The sequence below is a fragment of the Lepus europaeus genome, chromosome 5, assembly GCF_033115175.1.
Source record: "Lepus europaeus isolate LE1 chromosome 5, mLepTim1.pri, whole genome shotgun sequence".
Lineage (NCBI taxonomy): Eukaryota > Metazoa > Chordata > Mammalia > Lagomorpha > Leporidae > Lepus > Lepus europaeus.
Genome location: NC_084831.1, coordinates 30,905,305 through 30,923,540, shown reverse-complemented (window position 1 = coordinate 30,923,540; position 18,236 = coordinate 30,905,305). Strand labels below are relative to the sequence as shown.

At 54.0% G+C, this 18,236-nt stretch overlaps 1 protein-coding gene across 3 annotated transcripts in view; it reads right to left on the bottom strand.

Annotated features, from left to right (window-relative positions):
- Window positions 1-14,627, bottom strand: part of MACF1 (microtubule actin crosslinking factor 1) — a 411,586-nt gene extending 396,959 nt beyond the window's left edge. For 2 of the 3 annotated variants that reach the window (XM_062191021.1, XM_062191023.1), the window contains exons 1-2: window positions 14,574-14,627; window positions 11,005-11,277 (exon numbers count right to left, since the gene is read on the bottom strand). In XM_062191021.1, coding sequence (XP_062047005.1) covers window positions 11,005-11,224 — 220 coding nt within the window. In that variant the 5' untranslated portion in view covers window positions 11,225-11,277; window positions 14,574-14,627. Of the gene's footprint in view, window positions 1-11,004; window positions 11,278-14,573 lie in introns of those variants that run through there. The other variant, XM_062191025.1, reaches the window with a different exon arrangement.
- Window positions 14,628-18,236: the final 3,609 nt, after the last annotated feature.

Here is an 18,236-nt window from a genome sequence, read left to right as displayed (position 1 = left end):
TGCTGCCCTCTTCTGTTCAGAAAGTGAAACATCTCAAATTTCAAGGAGTGGATGGTGCCAGCCACCCAGAAAGACAAGATCCCTGCCACCCAGTGGCCTGTTACCATAGCAACCTTCAAAATGGTTACCCAGCCATCTGGGTTACCATAGCAACTGGCCACGTCTCTCCACCTCAGCTTCTTCCTAAGCCGCCTCCCCTGGCTTGGCAGAGCCAATGCCAGAGATCCTCCAATCCTTCCTGGAGAAAATGAGCAAAGGCTGGACCCCTGATAGGCAGATGTCCCAGAGGGGCGTGGAATGCGTACCCACCCAGGACCTCCTGAAGCACATGGAGATAATGGGTGTTAAGGCACTCCATGAACCTTGAAGTGCTGCACAGATGTTAGCTATTATTAAACCACGATTCCTTATAATGGGGGAGGCAATGGGTTGCCCTAGGCAGAGTTAGCGCCATTGCCAGCATGGACCTTGACTGGCAGGGAGACCCTGAGCGAAGTCACAGAACTCTGGGTTTGCTTCTGTCTCTTAGAGTTGTTTTGAGGACAAGGTCAAATACAGCATGGGACACGCTGAGCACAAAGGCTGGCACTCAGAACACAATAATCCCGGTGGGAAAGGCATTGGCCCTTCTGTTGTCCCCCAGCCTCATTGTGATTAAGCTGTTCTCTTTTTCCTCTTGAAGGAATCAGCTGACACCAAATCCCCTTTCCTGCTCTGGGCCAGGAGAGGGTCTTTTCTGTGTGGGGGGCCTCTGAGGTTCCTACCAAACAGGGCTGCAGGCAGCCTGCACTCTTTTGGAAACTGGGAGGTTCCCCAAATTGGGGCAGTGTCTTACCTATGAAGCTTCCTTTACTGAAAACATCTCCCCAGCTACCACTGCCCTTAAAGGGACCAGGACAGGCACAGGTAGCCTGGAAACCAAGCACAAACCCTGAGGCCCAGGAAGGCCCCCAAGGGTGGTGGCTGCTGCTGTCAACTGAGATCAGTCTTGTGGAACTTTCACTAGCTTCAGGACAGACAGGCCTGGGGTGCACAGTCCTTCTCACAACAGAACTCCTTCCCTCCATGATGTTAAAGGCTTCAGTCCTATTGTATCTCAATTTCTGTCTCTCAAGATTGAATCCTTGAAACCCATTTTCTTAGGTACCTTTCCCCAATTACACTGGCAGGGTCCCAATTCAGACCCAGGGTGCATGGGTTGGAGATGCTGTAGACAACACAGATGCTATCCTAAGAGATCAAGTTATCAGGTTTCCAGATGCTGGACCTGGTCCCATCTCTGTATGTTTGGAGGGGTAGATCTGGAAAGACCAGATCAGCTGAGCAGCACTAGAGGGCCATGCTGCTCCTGGGGCTCTGGCATTAGGGAGTCACAATCCCTTATGAACTCTCTGGGCTGTGTGGATCAACTGGCCCTGGTTCCAGTCTTTAGACAGGATCTCTGGAGCAGGTAAGTGATGGAATATAATGGTTTAAAAATGTGGGAGGGGGATGGGTGTTTGATGCCATGGTTAAGATGCCATTTGGGATGCCTGGAACCCATATCAGAATGCCTGGGCTTGAGTTCCAGTTTCCTGCTAATATGCACTCTAAGAGGCAGCAGATGTTAGATCAAGGATTTGGGTCCCTTCCACCCACGTAAGACACCCTGACTGATTTCTAGGCTCCTGGTTTTTGCATGTCCCAGACCTGGCTATTGAAGGCATTTGAGGAGTGAACCAGCAGATGGAAGGTCGCTATTTCTGTTGCACTCTCTCTCTCTGCCTTTCAAATAAATTAATAAATAAAATAATAAAAGTGTGGGAGGGTAAAGCTTATGATTACTCAACTTTTTTTTATGTAACTGGCATATGTAAATGAAATAAAATTAGCCATGGGGACCAGCGCTGTGGCTTAGCAGGTAAAGTGGTCACCTGCAGTGCCGCCATCCCATATGGACGCTGGTTCAAGTCCCAGCTGCTCCACTTCCCAACCAGCTCTCTGTTATGGCCTGGGAGAGCAGTAGAGGACAGCCGAAGTCCTTGGGCCCCTGCACCCACATGAGAGACTTGGAAGCGGCTCCTGACTCCTGGCTTTGGATCGTCCCAGCTCCGGCTGTTGCAGCCATCTTTGGGAGTGAACCAGTGGATGGAAGACCTCTCCTTCTCTCTCTCTCTCTGCCTGTGCCTCTCTGTGACTCTGCCTTTCAAATAAATAAATATTTTTTAAAAATGAGAGAGAGAGATGTTTATTTAAAAAAAAATTAGCCATGTATTGATAACTGTTTCTGGCTGATAGGGCTTCGTTATACTATTCCACCTACTTTAGTATAGGTTTGAAATGTTCTGGAAAATGCAGGGCTTTGGAGTTATGTTGACCTGAAGCACAGCACTGAAGAACTCCAAAGGACAGACTGGCCCTGTTGGGTGCCTGGGGCTGCCATGCACACTGAGCAATGCTGAGTCCCAGCCCTGTATTTGCTTCCTATCTAACTTCAGAGTTCCTTGACCTTTCTTTTCTGTTGAGTATGGCATCTACCTCCCAGGGTTCTGTGAGGATGAAAAAACTTATGTAAAACACCTAGCACAAGGGTCAGTGAAGGGCTCTGTGGGTCAATCCGCCTGCATCCCATACCCCAGGGCTGGTTTGAGTCCCCTCTGTTTCCAATCCAGCTCCCTGTGAATGTACCTGGGAAAGCAGCGGATGATGGCCCAAGTGCTCAGGCCCCTGTCACCCACCTGGGATATCCGGATGGAGTTCCAGGCTCCTGGCTTCGGTCTGGCCCAGGCCATTTAGGGAGTGAACCAGCAAAAGAAAGATCTCTATCTTTTTTCTCCTTCTCTCTCTGTACCTCTGCCTTTCAAATAAATAAATTGAATTAAAAAAAAAAAATACCTGGGGCCAGCGCCATGGCTCACTTGGTTAATCCTCTGCCTGTGGCACCAGCATCCCGTATGGGCTCTGGGTTCTAGTCCCAGTTGCTTCTCTTCCCATCCAGCTCTCTGCTGTGGCCCGGGAGGGCAGTGGAGGATGGCCCAAGTGCTTGGGCCCCTGCACCCGCATGGGAGACCAGGAAGAAGCACCTGGCTCCTGGCTTCGGATTGGTACAGTGCCGGCCGTAGCGGCCATTTGGGGAGTGAACCAATGGAAGAAAGACCTTTCTCTCTGTCTCTCTTTCTCACTGTCTATAACTCTACCTGTCAAATAAATTTTTTTTTAAAATTTAAGTTTTAAAAAAAATACCCTAGCACACATTGAGGACTGTAGGCAGCAGCCTTCCCAGATATCATTTACTAGTGGGTCCCAGCTGGCTTCAGCTCTCAGGAACTCCTGAACTGGGGTCCAAAGTTCACTCCCCAAATCACCCTCTGGATTCTTTAATTCTTAACTGCCACCAGCTGTTCTCTCTTCAGTTTCCTTCTTTCCTACTGAGACCAAAGAAAGGAGAGCAAGAACAAAAACAAGCAACAGGGATATTCAGGTTGTCAGACAAATTCCTATTTGTTTGCCAAGTCCCATCACAAATGTGATCACTGCTCCAAGGCCCATTCCTTCCAGGATTTCCTCCAAGTGCCCTTTGGGCTGGCAGTATAGCACAGCCCATGCTCCATTCTAATTGGCTTCATTGGCAGGGCTGGGCTGTGAGGCCCAGTCTGAGTCTAGAATAAAGTAGCCCATTTGTTAAACGAGCAAGTGCATGATCAGTAAATGGGCAAGGGGACAAATAAGGACATTTGTGAACCAGGGAACAAGTCTATGAGTGAATAAACAATATTAATGAGGACAGCCAACATGTATCAAGGGCTGACTACAGGCTGAGTCAGGGCCACGCATCTTACACCCATTCTTGTGTCCCCATCCTAAGTGTGAAAAAATGAAGCTTTACTCCTCAGGTCGCTCAACTGGCAAGCAAAGGATGAAACTGAGATTCTAACTGACTCCAAAAGCTGTACCCTTGCAAAATGAATGGTAAAGGAAGCAAGTGGAGTGAGAAGATGAGCTGTGCCCAGAGATACACCCAATGAGGATCAGGGCAGAATCCTCCCCTGGACCACAAGACAGAAGTCTCGTATCTCCTGGGGTAAGTGTGGGGCAGAGCTCAGGACAGAAACATCAGCCCATAATCGCTCTTCAGCCTGCAGGGGCCTCACGTGCTCTCTGCATCCGCACCCTCAGTCCAGGCAGAGACTGCAGCCAGCCGCACACACCCCTTCTGCTCCTCCAGGAAAGCCGAGGCAGAGCCAGGAAGCTGGCCAGGTGGCCAAGTCATGACCCACCCTGGCCACAGCAAATGAGAAGAGAGACGCTGGCCAGGCTCAGTGCTGCACATTAGTGACGCTGGCTTGCTAATGCAGTACTCACCCCCAGGTGTGCTCACAGGCTGGTCCTCGGGCGCAGGGCTGCTGAAACAAAAGGCAGTGCAGAGTGCAGCCCCAGATCCTGCTGCAATCTTAGCTCCTCTGGGGGAATCCAGTCTCTGACGCCCATGGGCCTTGCACAGTCCCCAAAGTAACCAGTCCTTCCTCTGCAGCCCTAACCTCACTCAGTCCCAGCTCCCCAGGAAAGCCATAAGGCAGACTCCATGTCACCTAGGAAGTCTCTGAAAAAGCATGATGGGAAGCTGATGGCATAAAGACAGCATTGAGGGGCCGCGCTGTGGCGCAGCAGGTAAAGCCGCCACCTGCAGTACCGGCATTCCATATGGCCACCGATTCGAGTCCTGGCTGCTCCACTTCTGATCCAGCTCTCTGCTATGGCCTGGGAAAGCAGTAGAAGATGGCCCAAGTCCTTGGGCCCCTGCACTCACATGGGAGACCCGGAGGAAGCTCCTGGCTCCTGGCTTCTGATCGGCCCAGCTTTGGCCGTTGCAGCCAACTGGGGAGTGAACCAACAGATGGAAGACCTCTCTCTCTGCCTCCCCTCTCCGTGTGTAACTCTGACTTTCAAATAAATAAATAAATCTTTTTTAAAAATGACAGCATTGCACCTTGCAACACAGCAACTATCTTCCCTCACCAGCTGGGGTCCCCCGGGGACCCTGAACCTTAGAGAAAAGACAGATCGGCTGTCTGTTCTGCCGCCTGCACAGAATTCTGCCCACGTGGTCAGTTTCCATCCCTGCAGCTGATGTGACCCAGATTTACTTTCAAAGAGCTGCAGCTGAGCTGGTGGTGTGTAGCTACAATTCATTCTGCCCCACTTTCAGGGCGCGCTGCTCATCCCTCATGCCACTGAAACTGAGCTCCAGGCCAGGCCCAGGAACTCGGGGAACACTGAAACAAAGAAGTAGAGAAGCCAGGGAAGGAGGAGGAGCTTTCTACAATTCAAAGCTCCAAAGAGCCTCGGCGCAAGAAAGGCTGTGGGGCAAAGGAGGAAAGGAATTGTTTTAGGGCCTCATTTCTCACTCCTGGTTTGGTCAGAATACACCATTTCCAACTGCTCTCTGACAACACACTGGAGTGGACAAAAGGAAGGAATAGAGCTGGCTGGGCTTCCTTGCTGCTCCAGGAAGCTGCCACCCCTTCTGGTTGCCGCGGGAGTTGAAAGGAATGGCCCCACTAAGGGTGGTAACAGCCCCCCCCCCCCCCGATTCTGGTTGCCGCGGGAGATAAAAGGAATGGCCCCACTAAGGGTGGTAACAGGCCCCCAATTCTCATTCAGGGGTCCTCTGAGAAGGCATCATCATCTCCCACTTCCAGATAAGAGAAACCGAGGCTGCAAGAAGTGAAGTCATGGGACTGACACTGTGGTACAGCGGGTTAAGCCGACACCTGCAGCACCGGCATCCCGTAGGAGCACTGGCTGGAGTCCTGGCTGCTCCACTTCACACCCAGCTCCGTGTCAGTGCGCTCCTGGCTTCCGGCTGGCCCAGCTCCCCTATGCTGGGACCATCTAGGGTAGTGAACAAGCAGATGGCTCTCTCTCTCCCTCTCTCTCTCTCTCTCTCTCTCTCTCACACACACACACACACACACACACTTCATTGTGGCATAGTGGGTAAATCCATAGCTTGTGACTCATGCATCCCATCTGGGCCCTGGTTTGAGTCCCCACTGCTCCACGTCTGATCCAGTTCCCTGCTAAAGCAGCACAGGACAGCACAAGTGCTTGGGCCTCTGCACCCACACGAGAGACCCAGATGAAGCTCTTGGCTCCTGGTTTCAGCCTAAGCCATCCTGATCATTTGCAGCCATTTGGGGAGTGAATCAGCAGATGGAAGATCTCCCTCACTTTCCCTCCTTTTCTCTGTAACTCTGTCAAATAAATAAATCTTTTAAAAAAAAAAAAGGAATAGGAGGGTCTTTTTAAAATATTTATTATCTATTTAAGAGGCAGAGTTACAGAGAGAAAGAGAGATCTTTCATCCACTGGTTCACTTCTCAAATGACCATAATGACCATGGTGGGGTTGGTCTGAAGCCAGGAGCCAGGAGCCAGGAGCTTCTGGATCTCCCGCATGGGTGCAGGGGCCCAAGCACTCGGGCCATGCTCTGCTGCTTTCCCAGGAGTATTAGCAGGGAACTGGATCAGAAGTGGAGCAGCCAGGACTCAACCTGGCACCCATATGGGGTGCTGGTGCTGCAGGCAGAGGCTTAACCTTGTACACCACAGCACCAGTCCCCAGGAGGGTCTTGAGTGTGTGATGTTGGCTGGATGAATACCTGATTGGTGGATGATGGGCCCCTCCTGCACCCAACCCTGACCTCACCCAAACATGACCCACTTGGCTGCCTACTGCAGGAAATCTGTGTTAATAACCAAATCTACATTGACAGCAAATGTGACCGCTGCTCCCTAGAGGGTGCACAGTGTACAACTGTGTGACAGTCTGTCCTGTCCTCCGTGGCCACCCACTCCCCACAGGTCCTGAGGGGTGCAGCCTTTTTTCCTCTTCCCTTCTCTACCTGTTAGAGTTGTGCTCCTTGCTTGAGTAACTGCCCCATTCCTTGCTGCCCTCCGCCCCTGAATCAGGCTATTACCACTGCTCTTCACCAAAGACAGGAGAGCCTCAGGGGAACAGCGAAGTTCTCTCCATCGTTGGTCACTGCCCGCTCCTTCTGCTATGGGCCAGGATCATAAGGCCTCTCCCAGGAAAGATCAAAAGGTCTCCCAGGTATGTGTGGAGACCAAGTCGGCTATCTAGATCATTATCTGCAAGGTCTTGCTTAAGAAAATGGAAATATCAATGTACTTAGAAGATCTGGGCCTACCAGTCCTGTGAGTCTCCTGACACCCATCCTGCCTAACACACGGCGTTATTATAAAATCTCTGTGCAAGGCACAAAGCTGACCAACAGAAACAAGCACTCCCCTGAGTGATCGCTGCCACATTTCAGTGTGGCTGGGCTTAGAGAGCTGAGAAGACGGCTGGCAAAGAGGGAGGAAAAACAATGGAGGGAAAGGATGAGGCTGGGAAAAAGAAAATGGGACAGGGTTGCAGCTGCTTGGAGTCCCTGGAACCTGCCTTGACTTTGTAGACTGAGACCAGCAGAGTTCTTGGCCCTCTCACAGGCCTCTGTCTTCCACAGTGTGTGGCCAGCAGGGTTCTGCCACCAGCCTTCTGAACCAAGGGTGAGGCCCTTCGAGCAGCTCGGGACAGCAAATGGGGCCAGGGAAGGGAGAGGCTCTGCGCTTAGTGAGACGGATTCCGACACCCCGACTTGGCCTTGTAACCCAGATCAGCGGGCGGGGAAGCACAGGCCAGGCTGGCTTCCAGTGTAACACTGACTTCATTTCCTCCCGGAAGGAGAGGTCTGCCTCAGCCAGCTCCAGAGCCACCCGGGGCTCCCACTCCTCCCGCCAGGGCGTCCCTGCAGAGGGGTCAGGCTGCCCATGCCTTACTCAGGAGGGGGCGACAACGTCCTCGGATCACACAGAGATTTCAGCCAAGACCCTAAAGCGGCAGTCCCGCCTCCTCTCTGCTGCCTCCCTTCTCTCCTGCTAAAGAAACACACGCCCGACTGCAGCGCACAAGTTATTTTTAACCACGGCAGTCTCCCCATGTGCAGCCTCCCTGGCCCAGCCCCCTCCTCAAGACAGTCACTGGCAGTGTCAGGATGCAGAGACCCAGCCCAGCAGCCGCACCCCTCTGCTCAGCTGACCTAGCAGCATCCCCAGGGGCTTTGCCTTAGGCTTAAGCCCTCTGGAGTCCACTCCGCTTTACCAATCTGGACTCAGAATCCTGAACAGCAGGCCAATGGTCCCGTGGGCCTCTCCTCCAGAGAACACTGAAAGGAGAAACCACCACAAAGCCATCCATATGCTTGCGCGCGTGCTGGAGGATCGGGAAGAGGGCCTGAGGAAAGGAGAAGGAAGCAGCTACTCTGCCTGCAGCAGAACAAGGAGACTGAGTCAGAGGCCCTGAGTCATAGCCCCGTGAGCCCGGGCACAAGTGAAGCCCCTGCACCCAAGAGACAGCTCGGAAATCTATGACTGGCTGACGCCACAGGCCCAGAGGACTTTTTTTTTCTTGGTTAAAAAGAGTATATATTATACATATATATTTATAATGTTTATATATGTATAATATATATGATATAAATATAAATATTTATAATATTTATATGTATCATATATATGATATATACTATTTGAAAGGCAGAGTAACTGACAGAGGAGGAGAGACAGAGAGAGGTCTTCCATCTGCTGGTTCACTTCCCCCCTGCCCCCCTCATATGCCTGCAACAGCCAGGGCTGACCCAGGCGAAAGCCAGAACTCCATCATGGAAGGTGGGAATCAAGTACTTGGACCATCATCCACTGCCTCTCAGGTGCATTAGCAGGAAGCTGGACTGAAAACAGAGGCGGAACGGCCAGCACTGCGGCTCACTAGGTTATCCTCCACCTGCAGCGCCGGCACCCCGGGTTCTAGTCCCAGTTGGGGCACTGGATTCTGTCCCGGTTGCTCCTCTTCCAGTCCAGCTCTCTGCTGTGGCCCAGGAAGGCAGTGGAAGATGACCCAAGTGCTTGGGCCCTGCACCTGCATGGGACCAGGAGAACACCTGGCTCCTGACTTTGGATCGGCGCAGAGCGCCGGCCGTGGCAGCCATTTGGGGGGTGAACCAATGGAAAAAGGAAGACCTTTCTCTCTGTCTCTCTCTCTCTTACTGTCTAACTCTGCCTGTCAAAAAAACAAAACAAAACAAAAACCAAAAAACAGAGGTGGGACATCCCAGGCACTAGCTTAACCCACTGCACCACAGTGCCTACCCCCAACCCACAGGTCTTGAGAATGACTTCCCCCAAGGGCTCCTACTGCCCACCAGCAGTTCAGGCTCTGCAGCTTGCCATCCAGGCCCCACTGGCATCTCCTTCTTTGGGGGTAGCTCTGGCTACAACCCTTTCCTGATTACTTGAGCCCGTATAACCCTCTTTCTTCTAACTTTCCATTACAGCCCACTGTCCACTCCTGGGTCACAATCTGCTGCATATAACCTTCTAAACACTCTTTGCATACATTCAGTGACTCAATACTGGTTGATCTCCAGCACGCACAAGGCCCCGGACAAGTCACTGGGGGTGAAAGCATAAACAAGGCACAATCCCAAGGGAGTGCTGGGCCCCCCTATGGGTTAACTGCTAGATTGGACCAGGGAACCCAGAGGACAGAAGAATGTGACTATGAGAGCAGAGGAGGGAGCTTTGGACACCACTGGGGGGCATAGGGACAGAGGAGGTGGCACTTAAGAGGAGGAGGAAGGGTTAGCAGCATCTTGCAGAAAAAGAAAACGACAGCATGCAGGTTTGACCCTGTGAGATGTAAACCTCCAGAGGGCAAGTGACAGTAACACATGCCAGGGCACCTGGGGGCAGACGTGGCAGCAGGTGGAGCTGAAGAGGTGGGCTGGGGCCTGATTCTGCCGGGCATGCGGAAGCCTCTATCCCTCAGGGAGTCAGGCAACAAAGACGGTGTATAAGCAGCTGAGGAATGGTATCAGGTTTGCATCTTAGAATAAATACTGTTAGCCATGTGGAGGAAGGGGGCCAGCCTGTCGTTGGAAGGGGCAAATAGGAGACGATAAAGTAGAAGGGAGCGGGATGCGTTATCTGAGAGACACAGAGGAGGCAGCAGGACGGGCCTCGGCGATGGACTGGAAGTAGGAGACGTTGGTGAACCGGCAGCAGGCACAGCTGCGTCTATCATCCGGTCTGCACCCCGGCACCCACTCCTGCTGAGATGCAGAGCGTACTCCAGGGGTGGAGCTCGGGGTGACTTTCATGGAAGCATCTCCCTTGCTCCACACGTCGGGCTAAGGGTTTACACACATTGCCTCATCTAACCCTCGGTGCGAACAGGCAGAGGGGGCATTCTAAGCACAAGGAAAGTGAGGCTCAACAGGACAAGGGACTTGCCCAGGGCCACACAGCTGATCAGTGGCAGGGCCACAGACCAGCACCCTGCCACTCTGACCCCAGAGCCTACACTCACAACCTCTTGACTCTCTGCGGCTTGGCCAGGGACTGGGCACCTCCCAGCTGGGGAGGAGGCAGCCCCTAGATGCCACACTGCCCCGAGGGTGAACGTACACCCCACTTCGGAAGGGGACAGGAGTGAAGCCACTCTCTCTGAGGACTTCTTTACAAGAATGTAACTCAATAGAGTCAGACGTTATTATTCTTAAATATGCTCACCATTGTGATGATGGCAAAAAAGTAGGATTTAGAAAACTGTGAATATTATTCAGCCTTTAAAAGGGGTAAGTCTAAAGTCTAAGATGTAATATGGGAAATATTTTTGAGATAAGAGTAACTGAACAGATTCAATGTAAACTGTCCATAGGCCATGATGGGGAATGCATAGAAAACTCAGCTGAATGGGGACAATGACAGGGAAAGAGGCAAAAACTGAGACAGGTGTGATGTTGGCATATGATCTCATCATCTCTCCAGCAGGAATAGTTACAAGTTAGATTGCAGCTGACATGGTCATGAGGAGGGTCCCGCTGTCCCCCACCCTGGCCAGTGCACACCAGCCCAGCCTTCCCTCTCACCCACGGTGCCCGGCTCGCTGGGGGACCGCTCTTACCGGCGACTCTGACCACAGCGCGCTCCGCGGGGTCCAGCACCGAATCCTGGCTCTTCCGTTTTTTCTGCTCATGCAGTGGCAGGTTCCAGGGCAAGGTGTCCCCTGGGGGACAGGGAGACAGGCTCCCTGAGCGCTCGCTCCTATAAGACCGCTCGCTCCGACACGACCGCTCGCTCCGACACGACCGCTCACTGAGCGTTTCTTCATCTGAGGAAGACATGATCCGGGCAGCGGCTGCAGCGGGACAGCCTGGGAGTCCAGGGGAGAAGGGATCTGGAGGAGAGAGGGATGAATGTGAACAGACGGCGCGGGTCACATGAGGAACACTGGGGCTCAGAAAGCACAGGTACTAGTCCTGGTTCTGCCACTGACTTGACTGCTTTACCTAGCTGAACCTCAACTTCTTCATCTGGAAAATGGGACAATGACAGTGCATGCCAGAAGTAATTCACAAGGTGTGGGGGAAATCCCATGAAATTTTATAAATATAAATATATATATATATATATATGATATATCTATCAATCTTAAAATCCTACATGAAAGTTAGCTCCTATTACTGGTGAGCACTACTATTGTTATTTGTATGTTTGAAGGCTCAAACTCATGGTTTCCAGAGACAGAAAGATGTGGTTTCAAACCCCACTCTGCCATGCACAGCCCTGTGACCTTGGAGGAACCGTTCAATCTCTTTGGAGCCTCAGTATCTTCAGCTACAAAAATGGGCTGATGACAGCAGCTAACCGCCCAGGGTTGTTTGCAAGGACTAGGGGAGGCCCTGCAGGTGAAGTACTTAACAGCACTTGCTTCCCAGCAAGCATGCACTGAACAGCATCTATTATTACATTTCTGGTCTCTTTACCTCCCAGGAATGCTGTAAGGATAAAATAGGGCAACAGATGGAAAGTATTTTCAAAAAGTTAGAGCACCATCTCAATGGCAAGGCATGAAACAAAGCACGAACTCAAACAGCAGAAATCCCCTGATGTCTCCCACTCTACCCCCCCCCCCCCAGCAGCTATATTAGAAAAAGGACTCAGCTCGAAGTCAGACAGATCTGGCTATAAAGCCCAGCCATGTAGAATGGTGTGGTCTGGGACAAGTCACTTCACCTGAGACTCACTTTTTTCATCTGTAAAATGGGGACAATATTCCACCTTAGAGGATGTCTTACGAACATCATGAAATGCAAAGGTAAAACTGGGCTGGTGCCATGCATGGCACACAGGAGGCATGAGATAAAGCACTCATTTGCTCATTCCGAAGGCTGGTATGGAAATAAGTGGCACAGCATAGGGGTGGGTGGGCAGATGGTACAGGAAGTCCATATTTCTGGTCAGTTTGGATAGTGGTGAGAGAGAGTTGCATGGAAACACAGTCACTCTGGAGCCAGCTGGGCTCCATCAGCCAGACTGGGCAGCCTTCCCTTGGCCAGGCCAAGCTCACCTCCCACAGCCATCTGTTACGCACGGCTCACCTCCCTGGCTCCAGCAGAGCGTGCCTTCAGCCACCTGCCTTCCTACAGGCCCCAGATGCAGCCCAGGTAACCAGCTCTCGCTGTGGCTCTGGGCTCCAGGGAGCGCAGGAACCATGACTTTCCCTTAGGGGGAATTCCTGCACACAGGCTGTTGTGGAGACAGGGAGGTGGCCTAAATGGCTAGACACCACGGGGCCCTGGGCACAGCCCCTCCTGGATTATAGGGATTGCATCCTCAAGGCGGCAAGGGACAGAGTCAGCCTCTTGGGTCACTGGCAGAGCCCCCACCACAGACACAGCATTCAAAGAGATAACAAAAGAAACATCAAACGGCAAGGGCCGCTTCTAGGCAGCCTTGGGCAGACAGAACAGCCCGGCCAGGGCACCCCTGAGCCGGCAGCAATGGGAGCCCTCTTCCCATGAAACACCCAGAAGGGATCCAGCTATAGAAGGCAGAAAGAAAAGCACCCAGGTTCTGGCACGGCTCTGTCCTTTATTGGAGCATTCAACCCTCTCCCTCATCAATCCCGACGCCCACCTCCGGGCTCTTACAGCCGGGTCAGGAGCCGGGACGACGGCCCCAGGCTCCGGAACCTGGGCCCTCGACCCTCGGCAGGAAAACGCCCCTCCTCTTGGACCACCTGCTTCAGTTCAGGACCGCCCATTCCTCTTCTAGACGCCCATTTTACTACAAAGGCGGCTCACCCACGGCCTCCTCCCGCAGAAACCGTCCCTCCGCGCCTCTGCCCGGGTCCCTCTTCGGCCCTTCGCACACACCTGTTTGACCCCAGGGCGCCTGCCCCACCCCTGGGTCGCCCGAGTCACTCCATCAATTTTGCATTACAGAAGCGCGCGCCCACGTTCCCAGTCGACTCCGAAGGCCGTAGGTCGGGTCCGCGACCCGCAGGTTACCCGGCATTCGCCGGCTGCGCCCCCAGCCCCAGTCTCACCCCCATCCACGTCCCCCCACAGCGGGGGAAGGCCGCGCCCGCCAGCGGGTGGCGGCGCGCGTGGGTCCGCGTGCCCGCCGCGCGTGGCTGACAAAGAGCGGGGACGCGCGACCAAGGACCGAGAGGGCGCGGGGGCCAGCGGCCGGGCCCAGCAGCTGGGAAGCGTCCTTCCACGGCTGGCTCTGCCCCTCCCGCAGGTCCCTCTCCCGGCCCCGGGAAGGTTCCGTGCTCCATTTTCCCGGGGAACACGCCTCCCTCCGGGCCGGGCAGCGCCCGCCCAGGGGAAACCCCAGCCCTGCGTGCTCGCCGCTCCCGGGCACCGGCCGCTGGGGCTGCAGGTGCGAGGCCCGGGCAACCTCTCTGCCCGCGCCTGTCAACCCGGCTTGCGGCGGCCGCCTCTGTCCGGCGCTGGGGCGCGGTCGCCCCGCGCGATCCATCACCGCGCCCTGGGCGCCGCCGCACACCCCGCAGTCCCGCAAGGAGCCCGGACCCAGCTCCGCGCCCTGCGCCTTACCCTCGGAACGGCAGGAGAAAGCAGACCGGCGGGCGGCAGCGACCCAGGCGGCGGCGGCGGCGGCCGGCGCGCCCCGGGCTGGAGCGCAGCGGCGGGGAGCGCGGCGGAGCCGAGGGGAGCGGCTCCCACAATGGCCGAGCTCGCGGCGCCGAGCCCCCCGCCCCCCGCGCCCTAGCGGCAGCGGCTGAAGCGGAGCCGGCGCAGCCGCCCAACCCGCTCCCCCACCCCCAGCGCCGACGCCGCCCCCCGCCCCCGATGCGCGCTCCCCGCCCCGCACCCCACCCCGGCGCTCCGCGCGAGCCGCTGCCGGTCAGCTGCCCGGCGCCCCTCCGCGCTGACCCCGCGTCCTCCAGCTGCCCCCGGCCCTCCCTGTCGCTCCCTCCCCGGCGAGTCCTCGCTGGCGGCCGCCGGGGCCCCGGGCCAGCTCACACCCCCACATTCCCCGCCCGCTGCTCCGCCGACCTCTCCGTGCCTGCCGGCCGCGCGGCGCTCGCTGACCCCGGGGTGCTCCCGGGCCCGCCCGCTCGGGCTGTTCCCCGCCAGTCCCCGACCCGCTCTCCCAGGCGGCCGGCGCTCCCCCGGCCCGTTCCCCTGACAGCCCCGCTTCGGCCCACTTCCCCCAACCCACATTCCGTTCCCGCTCCTGGGGCTCCGGCTCTGGCTCCCGGATAAGGAACGCCCTTCGGGGGCCGAGTGTAGGCGGGACCCGAAGGGGGCGCCCTCTTTCCCGTGGGGTAAAGGGCAGAGGGGGCCAGGCCGGACTAGACTCCATCCACTGGGAAAGCGTTTCCTGAACTCTTTGCTTGCACCGGCCTGGGATGGAGCCAAGGACGGCCAGGAGTGCCTTTGACCCTCGCATCTTACACTGACTGTGTCCAGAAAGGGAGGGAATGTGGCTGAGGTCATTGCACGAGTAACCTGCAGAGCCACAGCCACCTCCTGCGCCCGCCTCCTGGTAACTGTCCGAGACGGTTCACCTGCGGTGCCGAAACGAATCCTGACTACCGGGTTCATCATTCATTCCACAAACAAGTACTGAACACCCATCAAGGGCCAGGACCCGGGCTGAGCCCAGAAGAGAAAATGATGAGCGGGATGCACCCGGTTCCTGCCCACAAAGCTCACAGTCCAGCAGGAAAGAGGGACGAAAATCATACTGTGTCTCATGGGGTACCGTTAGGAACTTTTCTTTGTACATGTAGACCTGAGATAAGATGATTTTTTTAAAAAGGTTTATTTTATTTATTTGAAAGAGTTACAGAGAGAGGGGGAGAGAGAGAGAGAGAGAGAGAGAGAGAGAGAGGTTTTCCATCTGCTGGTTCACTCCCCAAATGGCTGCAATGGCCGGAGTTAAGACGATCCAAAGCCAGGAGCTTCTTCTGGGTCTCCTGGGCCCAAGGAGCTGGATGGGAAGTGGAGGATACAGGACTCAAACCGGCACCTTATGGTATGCTGACGCTACAGGCCCGGGCTTTAAGCTGCTGTGCCATAGCGCCTGCCCCAAGATTAGATGACTTACTCAGTCATCTAGGAGACAGTGCACGATCCCAGCACTGGACCTTGCCTTCAGATTTCACATCCTTTGTGTGCTCCCCACCCCACCCCACCCCACCACCAACACACACAAACTGTATTGTTGGGAAAACAAATGTGCTGGAGCAATGGACAGAGGGCCTTGAACTTCAAGTTGAGAAATTCGACTGAAAAAAAAGAAAAGAAAGAAAGAAATTCTACTGAGGCCAGCTCTGTGTCTTACTAGGCTACCTTCTCTGGTGGCCACTGGCATCCCATATGGGTGCCGGTTCTGATCCCAGCTGCTCCACTTCCCATCCAGCTCTCTGCTATGGCCTGGGAAAGCAGTAGAAGATGGCCCAAGTGCTTGGGCCCCTGCACCCATATGGGAAACCTGGAAGAAGCTCTAGGCCATTGATTGCAGCCATTTGGGGAGTGAACCAGCAGATGGAAGACCTCTCTCTCTCTCCCTCTCTCTTAAATAAATAAATACATCTAAAAAAAGAAAGAAAGAAAGAAATTTGGTCTAAATTTTTTGGTCAGGAGCAGCCAAGGAAAGGGTCAAGGCAGAAGAGTGAAAGTAACCCAAAGATGGGTGTGAGATGCTGGCTGGGAGACTACTGCACCAGTCCCAGCCAAAAATAATGCGGCTCTGAGCCAGGCAGGAGCAGAGGGGTTGCAAAGGGGTGTTTTCCATGCACTGAAATGGGCTAGGTCTCTGTTTCTGCAGGCACTCTTCCAGAGTAAATAAGGAAAAGGAGCCACCCTCATTAAACCCTTAAATGCTAGGGAATGCCCTGGACATTTGGTACATATTATCTCATTAAATCCTTCCCAACACCCTGTGCAGTAGGTCCCTTTATTATCCTCATTTTGCGAATAAAGAAACCAAGACTTTGAGAGGTAAAATAATTTTCTGAAGCCCACAAACTGGTGTTGGATCTGGGCTTTGAACCCAGGCCTGTCTCTAAATCTCTTTACTGTCTAAAGAAGAGGCGAGGATCGCAGGTCTCCAGCCTCAGCCGAAGGCTGTTTGCTCAGACCACGGTGCCTCTGAGACTTCCAGAGAAAGGTCAGGAGCACACAGCTGTAACCTAAACAGCCGGCGGGCCAGTAGCGCAGGCGCCTTGGTGGGGTGGTGTCTGAGAGACACCTGCAGGGCCTCAGCCCGGGGCCTCCGCAGCCGGATCCTGCAGTGCCTCTGGGACAGGGAATCCTGTCCTTGAAAGGGAAATCGCATCTGCAACATCACGATGAACCTGGAAGACATCATGTTAAGTGAAACAAATCAGGCACAGAAATCCAAAGACTACGTGTGAATATAAAAAAGCTTAACTTGGAGCCGGCACCGTGGTGCAGTGGGTAAAGCCAATGCCTGCAGTGCTGGCATCCTATATGGACGCTGTTTCAAGTCCCTGCTGCTCTAATTCCCATCCAGCTCTCTGCTATGGCCTGGGAAAGCAGTAGAAGATGGTCCAAGTCCTTGGGCCCCTGCACCCACCCGAAGCTCTTGGCTTTGGATTGGCCCAGCTCCAGCCGTTGTGGCCATCAAGGGAATGAACCAGCAGGTGGAAGACCCCTCTCTCTGTCTCTGCCTCTGCCTCTCTGTAACTTTGCCTTTCAGAAAAAATAAATAAATCTTAAAAAAAAAAAAAAGCTTATCTCTTAGAAGCCGAGAGTGGAATGGTGGTTTTCAGGGGCTAGGCGAGGGGTGGGGGTTGGCGAGATTAGTCAAAGGAGAAAAGATTTCAGTTAGCCAGGACAGGTACATTCAAGAGACCCAATGTACAACATGGTGACTACTGTAGTTTGTATTTTTTTAATTTTTGCATTTATTTTATTATTATTTTTGACAGGCAGAGTTAGACAGTAAGAGAAAGAGAGACAGAGAGAAAGGTCTTCCTTTTTCCATTGGTTCACCCCCCAAATGGCTGCCACGGCCGGTGCTCTGCGCCGATCCGAAGCCAGGAGCCAGGTGCTTCCTCCTGGTCTCCCATGCGGGTGCAGGGCCCAAGCACTTGGGCCATCCTCCACTGCCTTCCCCAGGCTACAGCAGAGAGCTGGACTGGAAGAGGAGCAACTGAGACAGAATCCAGTGCCCCAACTGGGACTAGAACCCGGGGTGCCGGCGCTGCAGGCGGAGGATTAGCCAAGTGAGCTGTGGCACCAGCCTATCTTATTATTTTTTAAAAGCACTTTTTTTGAAAGGCAGAATGACAGAGAAAGACAGAGACAGAGATCTCCCATCCACTGATTCACTCCCCAGATGATCACAACAGCCAGGGCTAGGCCAGACCAAAACTAGGAGCCTGGAGCTCCATCTGGTCTCCCACATGGGTAGAAGGAATTCAAATACTTAAGCTATTATTTGATGCCTCCCAGGAACATTAGCAGGGAGCTGGATCAGAAGTGGAGCAGTCCCAGGGTTCAAACCAACACTCTGACATGGGACGAGGGCATCCCAAGCTGTGGCTCAACCCACTGCACCAAACATCTGCCCTTCTCCCTTTTTATTTATTTTATTATTTTTAAAAAGATTTATTTGTTTATATTTGAAAGTCAGAGTTACACAGAGAGAGGGAGAGTCATAGACCTAGAGATCTTCCATTCTCTGGTTCACTCCCTAGATGGCCGCAATGGCCAGGACTGGGCCAGGTAAAGCCAGGAGACAGGAGCTTCTTCTGGTCTCCCATGTGGGTGCAGCGACCCAAACACTTGGTCCATCTTCTGCTGTTTTCCCAGGCCATTAGCAGGGAGCTGGATGGGAAGTGGAGCAGCC